The 21,685-nt window shown below is 29.3% G+C and overlaps 3 protein-coding genes across 4 annotated transcripts; 2 read left to right on the top strand and 1 right to left on the bottom strand.

The window, feature by feature from the left end:
- Positions 1-941: 941 nt before the first annotated feature.
- On the bottom strand, positions 942-4,061 carry LOC132951917 (phosducin-like protein 3). Its single transcript, XM_061023981.1, has 5 exons — positions 3,901-4,061; positions 3,697-3,829; positions 2,967-3,198; positions 2,688-2,893; positions 942-1,274 (listed from the first exon to the last, which is right to left on the bottom strand). The coding sequence occupies exons 1-5, from the start codon at positions 3,904-3,906 to the stop codon at positions 1,165-1,167; spliced, it is 687 nt and encodes a 228-aa protein (XP_060879964.1). The 5' UTR covers positions 3,907-4,061; the 3' UTR covers positions 942-1,164.
- An 82-nt stretch (positions 4,062-4,143) lies between these two features.
- On the top strand, positions 4,144-6,494 carry LOC132951916 (cytochrome c oxidase assembly protein COX18, mitochondrial). 2 transcript variants are annotated; one of them, XM_061023980.1, is made up of 7 exons: positions 4,144-4,723; positions 4,994-5,131; positions 5,418-5,565; positions 5,635-5,756; positions 5,861-5,971; positions 6,032-6,249; positions 6,362-6,494. In XM_061023980.1, the coding sequence occupies exons 1-6, from the start codon at positions 4,385-4,387 to the stop codon at positions 6,200-6,202; spliced, it is 1,029 nt and encodes a 342-aa protein (XP_060879963.1). In that variant the 5' UTR covers positions 4,144-4,384; the 3' UTR covers positions 6,203-6,249; positions 6,362-6,494. The 2 variants fall into 2 exon arrangements, with proteins under 2 accessions (XP_060879963.1, XP_060879962.1); XM_061023979.1 differs by lacking the exon at positions 6,362-6,494 and having other exon boundaries at positions 6,032-6,253.
- Positions 6,358-21,570, top strand: LOC132951914 (uncharacterized). Its single transcript, XM_061023976.1, has 21 exons — positions 6,358-6,544; positions 6,612-6,806; positions 6,878-9,417; positions 9,597-9,730; positions 11,502-11,725; positions 11,939-12,089; positions 12,157-12,360; positions 12,448-12,726; positions 12,795-12,892; positions 13,358-13,536; positions 13,607-13,763; positions 13,844-13,970; positions 14,035-14,267; positions 14,361-14,513; positions 15,143-15,310; positions 15,398-15,568; positions 18,201-18,383; positions 19,085-19,237; positions 19,698-19,935; positions 20,052-20,234; positions 21,086-21,570. The coding sequence occupies exons 1-21, from the start codon at positions 6,488-6,490 to the stop codon at positions 21,202-21,204; spliced, it is 5,946 nt and encodes a 1,981-aa protein (XP_060879959.1). The 5' UTR covers positions 6,358-6,487; the 3' UTR covers positions 21,205-21,570.
- The last annotated feature ends 115 nt before the right edge of the window (positions 21,571-21,685 follow it).

The following is a 21,685-nucleotide window of genomic DNA, read 5'->3' as shown; positions in this document are numbered from 1 at the left end:
TAGACATATCATACGGATCGTCTCTTTTTGTCGCTGATGATGGTTTTATTGGTGACCGATTTCTACGTGCGACAGTCTGGCCGTTATTTATTAATCTGTTAAATTTTAGTGTATTTATTATAATGATGTGTGAGCATATCATTACTTCACCTAGGTACTACTTTTACACCGTATTTACTATTTTATAAAGGAACTGGAATTATATTGTAGTATATACATCACTATTCCAGTTGCTGCTATTTTCAAGTTTACAGAAAACTCATAGTACTCATAATATAATACAAAAACAATTTAATTTAATTCAAGTTTGGACAAGATTATAATATATTATTTCTGATGTCAATATAATATGTTACTTTAAGCTCTGCAAAGTGTAATTACTATAAAAAAATTAATATTGAACTAATTGAGTCGATTAATAGTTATATACATTTAAAAAAAAAAAATTTTTTAGGTAACTTATTAATTAATGAGAAGTAATGCCTATAAAAAAGTAGTTTTATTAAAATGTAATTAACTTTAACATCATAAAATAAAATAACACATCCATGAAGTTGGTGGACTATATTTTATATGATATTATGATATTTAAGTACATTTCAATATGTTCTGCGCAAGAATAACATAACATGGATTATGGAACTATTGAAGTCATAAAATAGAAATTGTAGGTTTTTTAGTGTCTACTATTTGTTTAATGTAATATCAGTATAATTATGTTATAAATAGCCTTATAAATATTTATGCAATAAAGCACAAACTAATAAATATTATTTAATAAAAAAAATCAGAATAAATGAATGATGGTAAATAATAATTTTGATTCCTGCAGTACCAATGGAAAACAATATTTAGATATTATTATTAGGTAATAATTACTAATTTCCAAGCGAAAAAAAAAAATCACGAATAAATATGAATTGTTATAACTTGAAGACCACTAAACAATAAACATATTATATATTTATGTATAATATATATTATATTATGTGTATGTCTAAATTAACAAACATAATAATTATTTTAATATTTATTTTGTTATTAAAAAATAAATAAAAAAACAAACACAATGTGATTAGTTATAAAAAAAATTGACAAACATAAAACAGTAAGGAAGAAATGTATAAAATAAATATAAACTTAAAAACATATTGAGCCATTTCTTCACATATTAGTGAGTAAATTATCGAACAATACATCTCTAGTCTTTGGTCTTGGATTATCTTTCAACTTTGTTTTCACAGCACCAGTTTGTCCCAACATCCATTCAAACTCTGAAATTAAGATAATGCAATTCAATAAAATAATATTATATTACCTTATAGGCATAATATAAGGAAAATTATTATAAATATATTTGTATTTACAAGTAAATTGTTTTTTTTTTATTAATTACACTATAATATTATAATTGAGTAATTTAAATGTATACATCTAGTTTTAAGTTTAGTTTTATTATAAAATAAAAATGTAAATAATGAATTAATTATTATGTTGATGATACTGCACAAGTGTATAATTGGAATTAACTATTAACTAGACTTACACATATTACTTAAATTTTATAAAATAAGCAGTAAATAATTAATAAGTAATAAACTAATAACATATTAGTCCAAACAACAGGTATGAAACAATTGGTAATTCACCCTATACTTAGAATCTTATTATAACAGGGTAGTGCAATTATTAATTCTGAATCAATGAATTATTTTAATATTTTAGTATACATAATACTTAGTGACTTTTTTGGAAAGGGTTAGGACTTAAGAGGGGGTGATTTCCTCGAACCAAACTCTTTAATGCTTCCAGTGCTTAGAATAATTTATATCAACAATGTAAATTATAAAATGCAATCTGGATTCTTGAATATGAACCTTGGTTATCTTAATGAATTTATTATTTTTATCTAACCCTTTCCACTTTTTTGGAAAGGGTTAGGACTTAAGAGGGGGTGATTTCCTCGAACCAAACTCTTTAATGCTTCCAGTGCTTAGAATAATTTATATCAACAATGTAAATTATAAAATGCAATCTGGATTCTTGAATATGAACCTTGGTTATCTTAATGAATTTATTATTTTGTTTGCACTACATACAACATACACGTTTATAATAGTTAAGATACAGGCGGTGAGGGAGGGGGCAAAAATAATATCACAGGGCCCCCACCCCCTAAATCCTTGATAAGTATTAATAATAATTAACATATTATACATATACGAATATGCATAAATATTAAATATCTTATAATTTGATGACAATATAATTTTGTATGATCAATAGATGATGTCATTCAATGAGTCATTTATATATTAGACAAATTTATTTTAATACATCTGAATATTATTTGCAAGTGTATATAGTCAGCCTGTTTACACAGGTACTGAATATCAGACAGGTCCCCAAAAATGTTTTGGTATATGAGGGATTTATATTACATAAGATGAGTGATGACTCAGAAGTTCTTATATGCTTCTAGGCTATAGCTGTATAGTTATTAAGTGTGGCAACAGTTATTTGTTTTTCTATTTTTTTCTAAATGTATCTATTATAAAATATTTAGACTATGCATATTTAAGTATAGGTAAATAATATTAATCCTGAACCTTTGTTCGGCATGACTCAGTTTTAAAACTACTGATGAATACTTAAAAATGCATTATTATTAAAAGTTTAACACCTACCATCTTGAGTAATGTTTAATGAAAATATTCTTGGTCCAGCAAATTGTTGTTTTAGGTCACCTTCATAATATATGAAAATAGTCGGCAAATTACTATCTGGATAATTTGGGATGCAAGTTGTTGAAATGCTCTTAACAAATTTTGTAGCAGGAAATTTTCTTGCTAAATGATTCATATATTCAGACAGCAATGCACAAATTGGAATGCTGTAAAAAGAAAAGATAGTAAAAATAGTTAATAAAATTTAAAAAAAAACATTTAAATAATTAATAACATTACCCTTGTTTATGTAATAATAAAACCACCCATATTCCAGATCCTGCTTTATTGATTTGACCCACGAAATCTTGACCACTTATTTCTATCACTTCACCAAAAACGTCTTTTCGTGCTTGTTCTTTTAACTCTGCTATTCTACGTCTACGATAATCTTCTAGTATTCGTTCATCTTCATCATCTTCTAATTCATCCAATTCATCCAATGACATATCAACCATATCTTTTTTTTCTCCTGCATACATAAAAAAATTATATTATTGTATTTTAATAAAATTTATAATATTCATGTGATCTGAAATATTAGTATATGATAAAATATTAAAATTTAAAGGTAATGAGCTTCTACCACACAAGACGATTGGGATCGCTTTGACCCACATAAATTTAAATATAGTTCAGTTTTAAAGCTATAGGTAATATTTAACATTATAAAGTTACAAGATTTATTTTAGGGTCAAAATCTTTTAAATTGAAATAAACATATACATAAATATAAATAATATATAAAAAAAAATTAAAATCCTTGGACTAGATGATATTTTGGAATTCGGATGTTAATTGTTGAGTATTAACTATTGTTTTATTTACCTATCATAGAATTAAAATAACTTAAATCATAAATTATAATAAAAAATAATAATTAGTAAATTACTCAAAATGTAATAACATATACCTAATCTAAAAAATCTAAATGTCGGAAATAAAATTTAAGGAATTCTTTCAAGTTTACCATTTTGTTTTTCACGGACTGTCTGCTCTACAAGATTAATGACATCTTCTTCCGTTATTTCCTTTTCTTTTTTTGGTGGAAGGATTCCTTTAGAACGCAATATATCGTTCCATTCAGTGTCTTCATTGGGGTTCTAAAATCAGAAATAGGTAGCATAAAATGTTTAGTTTTCTGAAAATAAGAAATATATAATATCCTATTTACCTGCATTTTTGATTTTAAGTTCGGTAGGCTGCGACAATTTTAAGTAAACTAGGTAGTATGTTACTGCTACTTATTCCATAAATGGGGTGAAAGATTTGAGAATTATCTTAACTAAGAAAATACTTTTTAGGTATGGGAAATGAGAATAATAGTATCAAAATATCAAATTATAGATGTTTGAGGTTATAATGTTAATTTGTCTGGATATCAAATATCCTGTGATAATAGCACATACAATTATCAATCTGTAGATAACCGTGATTTAAATATTGTTGTTTATTAGTATTATTTTAAATAAAAATTTTTTTTACGAAGCAAATTAATATTATAAGTAAATACTTCGCCAAGTATTCGGCCATGTGCGTCATGCGATGTGCCTTATTGTCATATCCACTTATTGTTATTGTGTAATTAGAGTTTAAAAGCGTTTAATTTAATTTTCATATTATTTTTTACATGTCATTTGAAAACCGCAAGCTGTACAATGATCTTACAGGCAATATGTACTCGACAAACAAATCTAACAAAAATCATCGACTATCGGCTTTTTAGCTATTATATGAAAAGACCAGATCCATGTTCATCACTCTATAGTAAAAATAACGCTTATACTCTGCGTTCATCGAACAGAAGTGTCGCATCAGACTCCTCGGTTACGTTTCCTTCGTGGTTTATGGGATTGTCTAACAGTACTCCAGTAGCTTATGCACAACAATTTGTAATTTCATTTCATGAATTTACCGGTACGCCTTGGTGGGCCACAATAATGCTTAGTGCTGTAGCTCTGAGATTAGTCATTACTCTACCACTGACAGTGTACCAAGTAGGTAAAATCCCATTAATGATATCTTAAAAACCTAAGTGATTTATTTACACACAAAGTTGAATGTTATTAAATCAGTTTTTTATTGTAGATTTTACCTAGGGACGCAATACTTATTTGAATTTAAGTGATAATACTCTGTTCTATGGCTAAATTTATTTGTCAATAATATCAGCTTTGTGTATAAAATAAAAAACATTGTTTAAATGGAAATATATAATTTATTTTATGATCAGATACCTAATAAAATTTTTTCTGTTTTTAATTTAGCATTATAATAATTCAAAATTGGAAAATCTTTCTATTGAATTTCAACCAACAGTAGTAGAAATACAAAAAGAAGTAGTAAAGGCAATCAAATTGAATAGATGGCCTGAAAATAAAGCTAAACGTGTTTATAACAAAGCTGTAAGTGTGTGTACATATATTCTGTCCAGCGAGAGAACGCGCCGCGCACCGAACAAAACTGGTCCAACCACGCAATACTCTGCTATAGGAGTACCGGTTTCGATAGCAGTGTTGGGGGGGGGGGGTGGATGCGCAGAATTGACGTGTTCTCTCGCTGGACAGAGTATAGTTATCTTATTATTATTATTTTTTTTTTTTAGAACTAATTTGTTAATTCTTATTATAATACAATTTCTAATTTTATAAATAATATATTTGTTTAAATTTTTACTATTATTTAATGTAGGTAAAAAAGTATTGGAATGAATTGATAGTAAAAGAAAACTGTCATCCTGCAAAGTCAACAATTGTTGTTTGGGTGCAATTACCATTGTGGATTTGTATGTCGATAGCAACTCGTAATCTCACATTAATGTTACCTCCAAGTGATGATGGTAATATTTATTAATATAATACTATGTCATGGTTCTTGTTTTGTTATATAAGATGTACACTTTCAAAAGCTGTTATTAGGTTTTACGAACTAACTGAAGGTGGAATTTTGTGGTTTACAAACTTAACTGCCATTGACCCAACTATGAGTTTACCTCTAATTATGTGTCTATCAAATCTTTTAATTATTGAGGTGATTTAATTTAAATAAATAAATTAGTTGTTTGTTACTACCGTTTGTTTATATTTATAAAAGTGTATGTGTATAACTATATAAATCTCGTTTAATACTTAAAGGTTCAATCTCAATCACGAAACAAAGAACCGACACGTAATCAAAAAATTATAACAAACATCTTTCGAGGTCTTACTATTATCATGATGCCACTTTCATGTTTTCTGCCATCAGTATGTATAATTTGTTTTAAAAAGTAGGTAATCAATTTAAAATTATGAATATTTTTTTAGGGTGTGAGCTTATATTGGACTGCATCAAGTATTTATGGTCTATCACAAAACTTATTCTTATTGTCTCCACAAGTTCGTAAATGTTTTGGAATACCAAAAACACCTTACAATAATGAACATCCATACAAATATATATTGCATAAGACTAAATCTAAGTTAAAAATTTCTTGATTGCTGTTATTGTAATTATTTTCTGGAAATAAAGTTATTATTTATTAGTAAGTATTATTGTTTTAATGTAAATAAATATTTTCCATTGTCTGTGGATCAAGAAAGGGTTATCTAACCGGATACATTAGCAAGGTAATATTTTACTTGTGTTGTATACAGATAAGCCTATAGAATAGCCTTGTTGTTCTATAAATGTTTTTTCAACCTTTGATCTATTGGACCTTAGATAAGTATCAAAAATCCAAGTAAAATGATAGCACTTTCAGTTTAAATGTGCGCATCAACATGAAAGGTTGCACCATTTTTGTAATTCTACTTTTTTTTAATAATGAAGCATTGTGTGTAAGTATTTTGGGTTTAAAAAAGTAGTTAATATTTACTAATCAAGTTTTGTAAAACGGATTATCAGGTTGTTCGCTACACGGATGCAGTTACTAGACCATCACTTACTGAGGAGCATTTGAATTGGAATGCATTTAATGGAAATACTAATACTGGAATAAAAAATGGCCGTCTCAGAGAAAACAATGGACCTGAAAACAAACCTATTGCTTCTTCAATTTATAAACAACAGACAAAGAGTCCCCCGGATATAAACAATGAGGTATTTACTTATAAATATAATTTAATATATCAAAGTAGACTTTTTATTTTTTTATTGCATTTTTATTGTAGAATAATGTGTTTATATCGGATGGAAAGAATTGTCCAACAAAAACAACAACTGGCTTATTCCCTATTCTATCAAATTGTCAAACATTTTTAAATTGCTTTAAAGGTCGTGGGTATGTCCAGTCATGTGGACCAGGAACTTTATTCAATCCCAATAGTTTAGAATGTGATTTTCCCGCTAAAGTAAAATGTCTAGATGGAAATCCATCAAAAATTGATTCATCATTCCTTAATAGAAATCCTAGTCAAAATTTTGATTTAAATGCTGAGACTTCTAATCAAGATCGTGTATTTATTAGCAACACTAATGAGTACCAATCTCAATCTACTAATCAATATCAACCTCATTCAACTAATCAATACCAGCCTCAACCAACAAATCAATATCAGCCACAATCAACCAATCAATATCAGCCTCAATCAAATAATCCATTAGTTGGAACACAATTTATTGTTGAAGGTCAAAATTCCAATACAGATACTTCACAACATTTTGGTTCAGCCGTGACCACAGATTATGGTTTACAAACTGGTGAGTCCAAACCACTTTATGGATCTAGTTTAGTGGTCAATGGATATAATCAACAAAATGCTGAAGTACAGTCACAGCAGTTTTATCCAGATGAACAAAATCATAATTTTGCTCCACAAAATACGCCTGGGGGACAAGAATTTATATCAAGACTCCCTCCAAAATCAGAATCAGCTAATTATCCAGGACAAGTTCAACAGCAACCACCTAACAGGCAAAATTTGTTTCAAAATCCGCCAACAAAATCTGAGCCAATTAATAGAAACCCAAATTATCAAGGACCTGTTCAGCAACAATTCCCTATCAGACAAAATTTCAATCAAAATCCACCATCAAACCCTGAGCCAATTAATAGTAATACAAACTATCCTGGCTCTGCTCAACAGCAGTTTCCTATTCAACAAAATTTTAATAAAAATCTACCAAGGACCAATCCCAATGAATATGTGAATCCAATACAAGGAACCATACCATTTTCAAACGGTCAGTCAATTGTTGAAGGTAATCAATTTTTACCTAATCCAAATAACTATGGGATACCCAATAATTATGGTAATGTTGAAGAAACCCAGAATACTTATTTATCTGAACAAGAACAAATAAATCAACAAAAAAATAAAGTAAGATTTCCATCCCCATATCCTAATCCTCAATTCGGTTATAATGGATATCAAAAACCAGTTTCATCAAATCCTTCTAATGTCAATCCAAATTCTTGGATTCGAGAACAGCTTAAGGGGAGACGAGGTTCTAGTCCAAGCTCTAATTATAACACAAATGAACAATCAGAATATTATGAAGAATTTCAAACACCTAATAATCAATTCAACAAACCAGCATCGACCTTTGATTTAGGTAATAAACAACAAACAGAGCAAAATAAACCAAATTATTTTCCGAATAATTATGATTCGTCTAGAGATGCAAGTCAAACTCACATAGATTATGGGCGACAATCTTCTATACCAAATGGTCAAGGTTATAACTCAAAATCTTCACCTGATTATTCAGCCCACTCCGTAGTTAATGAACATGAACAATCACAATATTTAAATCCAATACCACAAGATAGGCGAACTAATGGAGACTCGAAAATGAATAAACAATTTCAAATAGTTGTTCCTAATATTTCCAAACCTATTGATAACATACAACAATCAAAACCAAACACAGATTTGAGTTTTAACAGAGATTCTGCTGGTAAAAAATTATCAAATAATTATAATGGCTTACAATACCCTAAACAAAAAGAAAATGTAGGTAAAATTCAAAATCCTAGTTACACAGATAATATTCAATCTCCTTCACAAGAATCTCCTGTATACTCTCCATCAACTACTAATTCTAAGTGTCCAAATGGCTTCAATGGTATTAAACCACATCCTACAGAATGTGCCAAGTTTCTAAGTTGTGCAAATGGTAGAACATTTGAAATGGACTGTGGTCCTGGAACATTGTTTAACCCTACTATATCTGTATGTGATTACCCGTCTAATGTAGAATGCAATAAATTTGTAAAAAATACACCAACCACAATAGATGATTATATATATACTACACCAACACCAATACAAGAAGTTTATACTCCACCCATTGATGTGAGGCAAGAATTTGATCACGAAACTAGTAATAGTGATCTGGTAACTGAAACTGAACCACTAGAAAATCATAATCAAGCCGTGTTAGAAACTTTACCAAACGAAAATAAACAGTCAAAAATCTTAAGAAATCCAACATCTATTGATTTACCAGATAATTTTTTGCAAAACTCTTCTATTATGTATACACCCCCTAAAACTGTAAACAACAAAGTCAACAAAAATATAGCAGTAAGAATTGATTTGAAACCAAATAGTACTCAGTCAATTCGGTTACGAGGAGGTCCAAAAAGCTCTGAAGGATTTTTACAAGTTCAAGGAAAGCCTTTTCAATGGGGTGTAGTTTGTGATGAACTCAACTCGTGGACAATCGAGAAAGCAGATATTGTTTGTAAACAACTTGGATTTAAAAGGTACTAGTCAATATGAATTTTTAAACAATAACTAAGCAGCACATTGTTAGAATACTTGTAAACTTAATTTACTGTAAAATATTTTATTTACATTTTGAGTTTCAAATAATTAAAATTACACAATTATTTTGTTGGAAATAATTAACAATTAATACTAATTTATTGTTAACTTTAATTAGAGGAGCAGAACAAACATGGCAAGGCTTAACTGTAACTACTGATAATCCTACTAGATTATTAAGAAATATAGGAATTACCAAAGTATCATGTAATGGCCAAGAAAGTGTATTTCATAATTGCAAACTCCAAAATGGTAAGTACTTTACAGAAACCAAATACTATTTATTTAACATTTATGACAATCTATGTTAGATAATAAAATTATACATTCATGAACATTAAGGATAAAATCATTTAAATATGTATTGTAATACATGTTGTAAAGACTGCAGAAATCGAGGCAAAAATAGATTTGATTTCAAAAAATATAATATAGTTTACAATGTTTATAAATATTGAATTCTACTCAATTATTCTTATTACCCTTCCAAATATAAAATGAACCTATGTATTAAACCATATTTTTTTTTCATATTTTTATTTGACATAAACAATCTACTTTTTTTAGCACAATAAGTTTATATGATAAGAGAAAAATAGAAACATAAATGTCTTGAATAAGCAGCCACCCATTAGTGGCTCTTGGCTAATGATAAAAATAAACCTTAATTAAAGTCTAAAATATTGATTAGTTATCACTAGAGTGTAGATTTGTACGTATTTGCATATTTATTCTGGTTGATTGTATGATATTCTAAGTGAACACAGAATTTATTTCATGACATAATGATTTAAACTATGAACTTGTATTGTGCATATTTTACATATTTCAAAATTTACTCATTTGTTATTTGTTTTTTAGGCATTTTTGAAATAATTACTATTGGTATATAGAAGAAAAAGATTATTTTTTAATAGTATTGATTAATATTTAAATTAATTAATTGGTATACTCGTAAGTTTAAACTGTTTTTCAAAAATATATTTGGGAATTTATTTTTTCTTATAGATTAAAGACAACTGATTTAGGTACCTAAGGAAATTCCATTTAAAATACATTTTTAATATTAATTAATTTCAATTTTTTCTTATAGATTAAAACTACCTACAAAACACAGATATTTAAAAAAAATATATTTTTAGTAGCGTTCCATAATTTTAAGTTTATTATTTTAATTAAATATTCAGAAAATAAATGTCTTTTTGTTAATTGTTGAGTGCATATTTCTTTTTCTTGCATATTTGAACATTTTAGTGCATAATATATTTATGCATATTTGGTTGATTTTTAAAACATACAAATCCGCGCTCTAGTTATAACCAAAGACCTATAAACTTATTCATGCCCCCTGTGGATGAGCTTTATCTGGTCCACATACAAATAGTTAATATTTCATTTTTTTTGGTGAATCAAATGAGGATTTCATTAATTTTCATTTTAATTTAGATGTTAATTACATTAGGATGGCTCCCAAAAACTTCCTGAATTCCAAAACTATTAATTGGAGATCTATGCTATAATATTTTTATTACTGTTACCATCACCAATAACCAATGGATAACATTGATCAAAATTGATCAATATTTCCATAAATGTATACAATACTATCATTTATAACTTATTAGATTCAGTAGTATATATTATGTTGTAGTTTAAAGAAAAAATATTTTTTTTTTATAAATTTAACTTAAAAACAATTTAGTCCTTAAATTCATAATTTTATAAACCATAAACCCACTCATTTTTTGCCATTGGTCAGAGTGATATCTCACCTGTTATATACATCACAACTTGTAACCAGGTGACCTGACATTTTATTTTAAAATAGTTCTAGAATTTTAGTTTTAAAGATATTTTATTATTAAAATATAAATATAAACAACTAATAATGATTTGAATAGAACATAATGTATTTATAATAGTGTTCTTTTTAAATTATACAAGACTTCAAACATGTAAACAGATAAAATATACAATTTTATAGTACATTAATTTATTGTTTTATCTTTTCATTAAAATATAGATAAAACTTGTAATGTTGAAAGAGATGCCGTCTGGGTAAAATGTCGATCAAATTCAGGCTCTGAATGTCAACCAGAGGAAGTGTCGTATGATGGAAAATGTTATAAATTATTTGTTCCTGTATCAGAAAAACAAAGTAAAGTTCAAGACATTGGCTACAGCAAAGCTGAAGCATTGGAACACTGTCTTAAACGAGGAGGAAAGCTTTTAGATATTAGCTCACAAGTAAAATATTCCAAAATATATATGATAAAAAGTAAAACCATTAATCTGAAAAAATCACATATTTGATATTTCATTTTATTAAACTTTATTTTTTTTTATTTTACAAAGTTACAACCCAAAAGTATTTACTGTCAGTAGTCTCTGTGCATACCAGAAATGCACATCTATCTTTAACTATTCTATAATTATAGTAGAATATTTGATTTGTTTTAGAAAGAAAATGATTTCATATCTGAATGGTTATATAGACAGAAAACAGAAGGCCCTATCCTGACATCGGGAGTTGGTGTATCATTATTAGGAAGTCCCATATGGATTTGGGAAGGCACTGAAAATCCATTTGTATACCAAAATTGGTGGCCAGGTGATAAAAATTAGTAAAATAATATGTAGTATAATAATGCAATGCTAATTATATATTTCGCTTATAGGTTGGGAATTCAAAAAAGCTGTTTCACCCAACATCCAAACAAACCGTGCTCTATGTATTGTTTTACAAAAATCATTCCCTTGTCCTTCAAATCCAAACAGCACAAAATTATGTGACTCTGAGTACTATCACTGGGAAGCAATTGATTGCGGAACAAAGACTGATAGACTACCTTATGTTTGCGAACGAGATGTTGATGACATTGGTAAGGTTTATTCTCTAAAAAATTGGAGTTAATAATATTCTTATAAATACATATACCTAATGTTAATTTAAAAAACAAAATTACTAGGATGTGTGAATGGGGCCGGTTCAGATTACATTGGTTCAGCAAATACGACTTCCTCTGGAAATGCCTGCTTATTGTGGGAAGATCAACAAGTTTTAGTAGCTATGAAGTATAGAGTGTCAGAAAAAACTCGAAGATCATTATTAAACAAACACAACAAATGTAGGAACCCTGATGGTACTGATTTACAGCCATGGTGTTATGTACAAACTTCAAATGGAATAGTACGAAGTGAATTTTGTGATATACCAGTTTGTAACGCTGCCGCTAAATCACCAAAAGGTCGTATAGAAATTATTTTCACATTACTTAAAAGTTAAAATACTTATAATATATGTTTTGAATTTTAGTCAGTCGAATGATTGAAGAACCAAAATGTGACGCAGGATTTTTTGAATGTCAACCTAATGAATGTATAACTCAAGCCTGGGTTTGTGATAATCAAGCAGTAAGTTGAATTAACAAAGTTATAATTGTTATTACTTTTTATTGATTATTTTTAAATAATAGTTATATTAATGATACAAATAATTATTTATTAAAATAAAAATACAATTTAAGGTTATTAAAAATGTATTAGTTTTCTTAGAACTATTTTATTTAAAATATAATTTTTTAAACATCTCTAAAATTGAAATAATAAATGTAATCTGAAACCTATACTCTGTCCAACAAGAGAACACACAGAATCTGCACATCCTAATTTGATACCCTACCATCGAGGCCGGTTCCACTATGGCAGGGTGTTATGTAGGGGTGTACAGTACAACTTATTTTCATTGGGTCGAAGCTTGTTCTTTTACTGGAAAGAGTATAGTTATTATATATTTTAATCAAATTGGCTGATGTTGTCATATATTATTAATTGAAGGTATTTTTCAAGTAATTATTTTATTTTATTTATATTTATTAGGATTGTAGTAACGGTATGGACGAAAAAAATTGTTCTAATATTATGGACAATTTTATTAAAACTTCTGAAGCTCTATTAACAAACCATGAAGCTGAAAAATGGCTTCACACTACAGTTAACACTTGTGCTAACCGTTGCATGCAAGCAGATGGTTTTGTTTGTCAATCATTTTCTCATAAGTTAGTTAAATTTATCTAATTGTATACTTATTGAATAATTTGTTATTTGTTAAAATTGTATTATTTTCAGTAAAAATGATCAAACTTGTATATTGAATGAAAAAACAAAAACTGACAACACAACAGTTTTAGAATCTGATAAAGATTGGGATTACTATGAAACTGATAAAGCTCTTTGTATAGGAAAATTTATTTGTGAAAATGGAAATTGTGTTGATAAATCAAGGGTACATTTTAAATTTATATTTATACCTTTTAAAGTATCAGTAGACATAATATTATAATGACTATTTAAACATTTTGTTAGGAATGTGATGGACATAATGATTGTGGAGATCGTAGCGATGAAACTAAATGTACTAAAGATATGATGGGATATGAGATTAGACTGATGGGGGGCAATACCACTAATGAAGGACGTGTAGAAGTCAAAGGTAGTATAAGTATAAAAAGTTATAAGATAAGTTTTATCCTAAATATTTTAATTTATGGTTTTAGTCCTTGGTGAATGGGGAGTGATATGTGATGATAAATTTGATTTACGAGAAGCTAATGTCATCTGTCGAGAACTTGGATTCCTAAGTTCTGTTGCTGTAAAACCAAATTCCTATTATGGAGTGCCAAATAAAACAAGATTTGTGTTGGATGATCTAGATTGCAATGGAACTGAAAATTCATTATACTCTTGCCAATTCAAAGAGTGGGGAGTTCATGATTGCAATGCTCAAGAGGTAATTTTTAAAATGGCAAATAGATTTTTATGGTGCAATATATTACTATGATATTTGATATTAATTATTTTTTTATTATTTACTGTGTTTTAGTCGGCTGGTGTGGTGTGTAGAGTTGCTGGTGGGAAAGCTTGTTCAAATGACGAATTTGAGTGTAAATCTGGAGAATGTGTTCCAGCACGTTTCTTGTGTGATTCGTTTGCAGATTGTACTGATGGATCAGACGAAATACCAGAACGTTGTAATGTGAGTGTCGCTACTACAACAATAATTCCAACAACTAGTACAACAACTAAGGCTCCAAAAAAATATATTCAGAAAATAGCTCCTAAGAAAAAAGGATAATTTTGTGCATTAATATATTTTGTAGCTATTATTAATTATTTTTATATATTATGTTAATTCATATGCCAGAGTTTTATGTATTTGTTTAAAACCATTTATTTGTATTTATAATTTTTTATTAAATATTTTTGTTTTCGCAATCTGTTACACATAAAAATTAGATAATAATTGAATGTGATACATAGATTAGTAGCTAGAGTAATGAAATTGATGAACACTCCCTAGTGGAGAAACTTTTTTAATTATAAATAATTTATTTTAATGTGTTTTATTTATTTTTTGTAAATTAATAGACCGACCAAGTTAAAACGCTGGCATTTGAATTGACAAGAAGTAAATAATTATTAATGCCAGCATTTTAATGTGGAATCTTAACTATCTGAAAAAATGGACTTACTTGTTTGTAAGCAAATGTGCTGATTTTAAACTTTCAATTCCTTTGATTACTTTTCGTCTGATCTATTTCCACCCATATTTTTGTGTTTTTCACCTTATCTAACCTACTTTATTGTTGATTTTCTATGGTGCAGTTGCCTTTAGAGATCCGCTTAGTTGGTGGCAACGAACGCCGAGCAGGTATGGAAGGCAGAGTTGAAGTACGTCAGTTTGGTGTATGGGGAACGGTGTGTGATGATGATTTTGGTACGAACGAGGCGCTGGTCATTTGTAACGGTCTAGGTTTTAAGGGGACAGCTGAAGTGAGCGTTGTATTTAAATTAATGTATACTGTTTAAGGATGTGTAGGGTATATTATTGTAATTTTTTTCTGTGTAAAATATATTTAGTTTAAAAAGGAAGCAGCTTTTGGCCCCGGAAATGGACTGATCTGGTTAGATCAATTGCGGTGCACAGGCAACGAAACAACTTTGGAAGATTGTTTACATGAGAAATGGGGATCCAACAATTGTAAACACAGCGAAGACGTGTCTGTTATTTGTCATTTGGATACTAAAAAAGTAACTAAATTTAAAATTCAGCTTTACAAAAGCGACGCTGTAAACAGCGGCGTGGCGTGGCGTGGTCGCCTCTGAGTTTTCAAAGAGTGGTGGGTGGGTAATAGCCGATGGTTAATATTTTAGTATTAACTAGTATTATTTATTGATTATAGTTTATACTGAGATAGGTTATTAAAAAAGCGGGTTGGAAGTTTGTCCATCGTCCCTCCGGTCCTCGAACAAAATACCTAGTGTATTATTACAGAATTCGATTTGAATGCAATGGTTGCATTCGATAAAAAACGATTCTGGACGAAAGAAAATGTACGAATCATAAATATGTATTAACTAACTGATCCCGCGCACTTCATTGCCAGTAAAAAATGACAACTCTTAAAAATCGATTTGATGCATGCTTGTACCTGATCTCTCCGATTAACCAATGACAACCAATAATAAATAAATACTATTCCTACTAATTATTTCTCCTATGACTATTAGCAACCATTTATAAATAAACATTTCCATCGTAAATCTCAAAATCCCTGTTTGAGAACCTCCCCGGGCTCCCATTGGTCGTAGCGTGGTGTTATTTAGGTATAGTCAATAACCATCCTCGATAAATGGACTATCCAACACAAATTGTTTTCAATTCGAACCAGTATAATGCAATATATACATATGCTTTATGTATAATTGTATATAATAGTATAAAATGTCCGCGTTCTGAAATGAACATTTTTACCATTTACCCGACCGTACAAAGTGACCTAGAACCTCCAACCGGGCCCAATAGGATTTTATACAAAAAAAAAGGTTCCGCCTTAATAACGATAGGTACATGGTACATCCATCATTCCATCACTATGTTAATAGTAATCGGGGGGGGCGGCCCAATTTACTTTAGATAGGTAATACTAGACCCCCTCCCCCTTAACACTAAAAAATCCCGGATACCAGCGCCAATACCCATTTGCATGGGTGTAACGTGTGACAGTGTTACTATAACACTAGTCACTATTATGAGTTACGAGTTTATAATTATTCAGAATCAGAGACTTTGACTGGTCAGTGTATACCTACTACATACCTACTGCCAATATTAGCATTAATTTTTAATGTCGATAAAAAGGTATACTTTATTTACTCTTTGTCTATTTGCCTATTTAGAATCACAAATATTGAGATACCTATAATACTTGATTGAATAAAAATAGTACATACATTTTTACTAGGTAAATAATTTTCCAAATGTTTGTAAATTATGAAGCATTGAAGCCCTCTCCCCCCCCCCCCCCCAAATGTAAGCTCTTGTTGCACCTATGCACATACTCGTTTAAAATTGAAATTCTCAGAAAAATATATTCCTGCTTAAAAAATAAAAATAAAAATTCACACTCGTTCAAATGGTAAAATAAATCAAAATATAATAACGATAAATACATATATACCTACATTTTTCTCGTAAATGTTATTTAAATCATCTAAACAATTCATTTTCTAAAAACGTTTTTAAACGTTTTCGATAAAATTAGTATTTACCTACAAAAAAAATCACCCTAGCCATCAGGGGCATAATTGAGAATGTTTTATGGGGCATCCTCCTACTTATATTATTTTAACTCTGAACTCATCACATACCTATCAGTATAGTACTATTTGTAGGTTTCATTTTTTCTTTTTTGATTATATTTTGCGTAGGTAACAACATTTAATATTGAGAAGTAAGAACAATAGTGTGAATAGTGTGATAGTTTGTACTTTGTACACGAAGTTGCGAAAAAACAATTGACTATAATGGCACTATGCGACGGCGTGCTTCACTACGTTCGTACTTCGTTGTGGGCATTCATTCGTACGACGTACTATCAAATATCAATGTATTAATGTACAACAAATAAAAATAAATGATTGCCTCTAAACATAGACCTCAGGTCTACGACTCTAAGTTACATATTAATCGTTACATTATGTTCTAGGAATTGCGGTTATATGCTTCATCTACTATCTTTATATAATTACGTTATACGAATAATTTAGTACTCTAATTAGGTAGGTTAGGTTAGTCTCAGATTTATATGTAGTACTAGATAGTAAACTCCCACCGACCACCGTAAATCGAAGCTTCTAGGTCGGGTTGGCAATTGTATGGTATTTTATATGGCATATAAGATTAATTATGATTTATCTTGTGTTGTATTTTATTATTTCTAAACTGCTGTTTAAAAAAAAAAAAAATATTTTATATAAATCATTTTACATTTACTATTTTATTTTACCATTAAAAACGATGTTATTCCTAATCCTAATACATTTTGTATTATGAATGAAATGTTTTGCCACTTTTGCGTCCCTGTTTTGTATATATACCTAAATAATTATCCATTAAATTGCCACGCTACGTCTTATGTGTTGAATTTTTATTTCAACTAGGTGTCTAGGTATATAGGCGGTAGCGTGATGAATTTATGTTGGGGGTCTAACCTATTATTGTCCTGGTTCACAAGGTATATTCAAAAAATGTAACTAAAAAAAAATTACACGAGGGGGGCTAAACAAAATTCCAGTCCTCCCCCCCCCCATTCTACGCCCATGACTAGGTACATATAGGTATTAACAATAAACATTTTTTGTTCCATTCTAACTTACCAAGACGAACGACACACCGACATCGGAAACGAAGGCGAAAAGTGTATTGCTGAAGAAAAAAAACCTAAAAGAATTGCTGTCCCATCAGTGTGGAAAGCGGTTGGTGACGGTGCCGAAGTCGATGAGCATGGTGCAACAGAGAATCGCGTCGGGATTTAATACCGAGAGAGGTGATCATCCTTGGCAGGTCAGTGTATTCTATAATAATTAATAGAATATAAAATACTATATAATATAATAATTATGTGTTTTCGAATGATATAATATAATATCGTTTGATCCACGTCGTTACCTAAAGATATATGGCTTTATAAATAATACCTAGGTATATAATAAATAGTAATATATTATCGGGCTAAATCTGCGTGGGTGACATAGCTATTATAGCTACTATGGCCCTTAGTGTAGCAAAATACGGCCAAAGATTTAATTTTGTAATTTTCATGATCAGAGAAAACATATACAATTCCATTAAGTAGGTATTGGCCCTCGAAAGAATTTGGATAAAACTTCAAAAATCTTTATAAAAAAGTTACAGTCTACTTTTTAACAGATTCAAATTGTATGCCTATTACTGTTGATTAAAATGTAGTATATAACAAACAATGCTATTGCCTATTAATTAATGATAGATATACCTACTACGATTGATTATAAATACCATAGTATTCATAATCAATGCTACTACTACCTCTTCACCTTTAGATATAGGTACCTAGTGTCCTATAGTACCTACCAGTAAAATAAGGGAATTCATCTTTTATTGGATCATCTGAATAATTGACTTGGATTGTATTACCTACCCCGCGGTTATAATATTATTGTTGTTATATATTATTGTATTGTTAACTATCCTCGACCATCGGCTAAACCATGTTTTTGTTATAGGCAAGTATTAGATCGACGACACCGGCTGGTCAAACGGAACACGTTTGCGGAGCGGTAATCATTTCCAAGTACCACGTATTAACGGCTGCACATTGCGTACGGGATTTGGATAAAGACTTCTACTACGTTAGGATCGGCGACTACAACATGGGGGTGAGTGCCAACATAAGTTACTAGCAAGTTGCAGTAGGTATTATTTATAACTATTTATACATAATTATATTATATTATGAGACAGGGGCGTTAGTATGTGGTGGATATTATGCATAACTGTATAAGGAATAAACCCACCCCCATATGTTTTGTTTATAAATAAAAATCGGGTATTTTTTTATGTATAAACTAAACATAATATTATGTTATGTAACAATAATAATAATTATGATAAAATAAAAATATAATTTTATAATTATTTATAATTATCTATTAAAATCTCAAGTTATTGTATAAGTACGCCACTGGTTTAGCCGTTAATATAGATAGCGGTATTAGTACAGGTACTGCAATATTGTAGTACTGCATAGTTAGTGAATTACTGCAACTGGATAAATAATTGTTATTACTATTTACTGCTGCGTACCTATGACTAAACGAATTGGTGTATTTTATATAGACGCTCGAAGACTCCGAACAAGATATTTATATCGACAACATTTATATTCACGAGAATTTCGAGGTAAACGTTAAGTTGAACAACGATATAGCCGTAATAAAATTGAAAACTAGCGGCGCGGGCGTCAAGTTCAATCAATACGTGCAGCCAATTTGTTTGCCATCGGAAGTCATCAAATTAAAATCCAATATGAACTGCACCATCACCGGATGGGGATCAGACGGTTCCATCGGTTCAAGTATGTATAACGTAGGTTAGGTTACGTAACCTAACGTATATGCCAGCTGTAAATAACTGCAGCAATCGACGTATACCTACGGTGTTTATAATTTTGGTGGATTAATAATTCAACAGGTTTCGCTAAGACTATGAGATCGGCAACGGTGCCGATAATAGACATGAAAATTTGTAACGCTGCTTATGTGTACGGAAAACAGACGATTAGCAGCGGGATGTTTTGTGCGGGAAACTTAGACGGCGGAGCCGACGCCTGTCAAGGCGATTCCGGCGGCCCTATGGTCTGCTCTACAGAATTAGGTAAAAGCGTCGTAAAACAATAAAATATACAAATTGAAACCTAATTATACAATACGTAATTATGTATATCCCTATTTGAATTAGTTTGAAACGTTTAAATTTTTTTTTTAAATATAGAAACATCATATATAATAATAAAATATGTGCCGAACTGTCGAGTTATATGGCTTATATAGCTACTCGAGTCTATATAGGTACATCATTTACTTATCTATGAATTAAATAATATACTTAAAACGTGAGGATATTTCTTTGGACAGCTATATCCGAAGTTTTACCGAACCTTTTTGCGTGTATTTTATGACAAACTTAAAGTTTATGTACATAATAATTAATAATATAATTGCGTATACTTTTGTAACCGTACAGTTTGTGCGTGCATTACGGCAAACATATTAAAGTACATTAAGAATTTAAAAGTTTAAACATAATAATATGTATAGCGTTTAAAATTTTAAATCGCCTGGAAAATATTATGTGAGACATGGGTTTGATAAGTTTGGTCAATGTATACATAGACAACGTGGTAATAGAATTTTTTTAAAAAAATTAAGGGGCCGGACGTACCTACCTCCTACTATATAAAAATTAAAAACTCTGTAATACTTGTTCTTTATACAATAATAATAATAATTAGATATGGCCATATGGGTAGCTCAAGCCAACGGATTTTCGTATATTTAATAAATTATTTTTATATTTTTATAAATCTTTTAAATGTTTTATGTTTATATACGTGCATGGTATATTGGTATACCGTTTATGTGCATTATATTATCGTGTCATAAAAATATCATAAATATTGATATAATATAATATATATATTGTATACTTAACGTGTTTTTATTCAGGTGAAACTGTAATGGGTGTAACGAGTTGGGGTTATGGCTGTGGACGAGCCAACAAGCCAGGAGTGTATACCAATGTCCAGCATTACGAAGAATGGCTGTCAAAAACTTTATTGAAATAAATTCAGAGCTCGAACACCGAAAATAAAATAAAATAATAGCAAATATTAATCGTATCGCCACGGACAATGATAATTAATTCATACATTTGGGCTTTAGCTTATATTATATAAATATTAAATACCATATTATAATGATAATATACCTAGGTACATATTATTAGGTTATAACATTGATTATAATATAAATATATACACATCAATGTTTATATAGAACAATAACAATATAAGTTATGAAAATAATATCTTAATTTAATTTTACACGATATTCAATAATACATATAATTTATTACATTAATTAAAAATTAATAGCTAAGAACTTTTTATATCGTAACGATTTATGAAATAAAAATTATTTTGTTTTCTTGAGGAGTAGACTGTTACGAAGAAAAAAACCTTATTCTGAAGTGTAACATATTATAATAATATCCTCTGTTTTTTGTCCTTTTTGTTCTTACTATATTATACCACACAATATTACAAT

This window comes from Metopolophium dirhodum, chromosome 9 (genome assembly GCF_019925205.1).
Source record: "Metopolophium dirhodum isolate CAU chromosome 9, ASM1992520v1, whole genome shotgun sequence".
Taxonomy (NCBI): domain Eukaryota; kingdom Metazoa; phylum Arthropoda; class Insecta; order Hemiptera; family Aphididae; genus Metopolophium; species Metopolophium dirhodum.
Note: the sequence above shows the minus strand (reverse complement) of the source record. Positions and strands in the feature narration are given on the sequence as shown.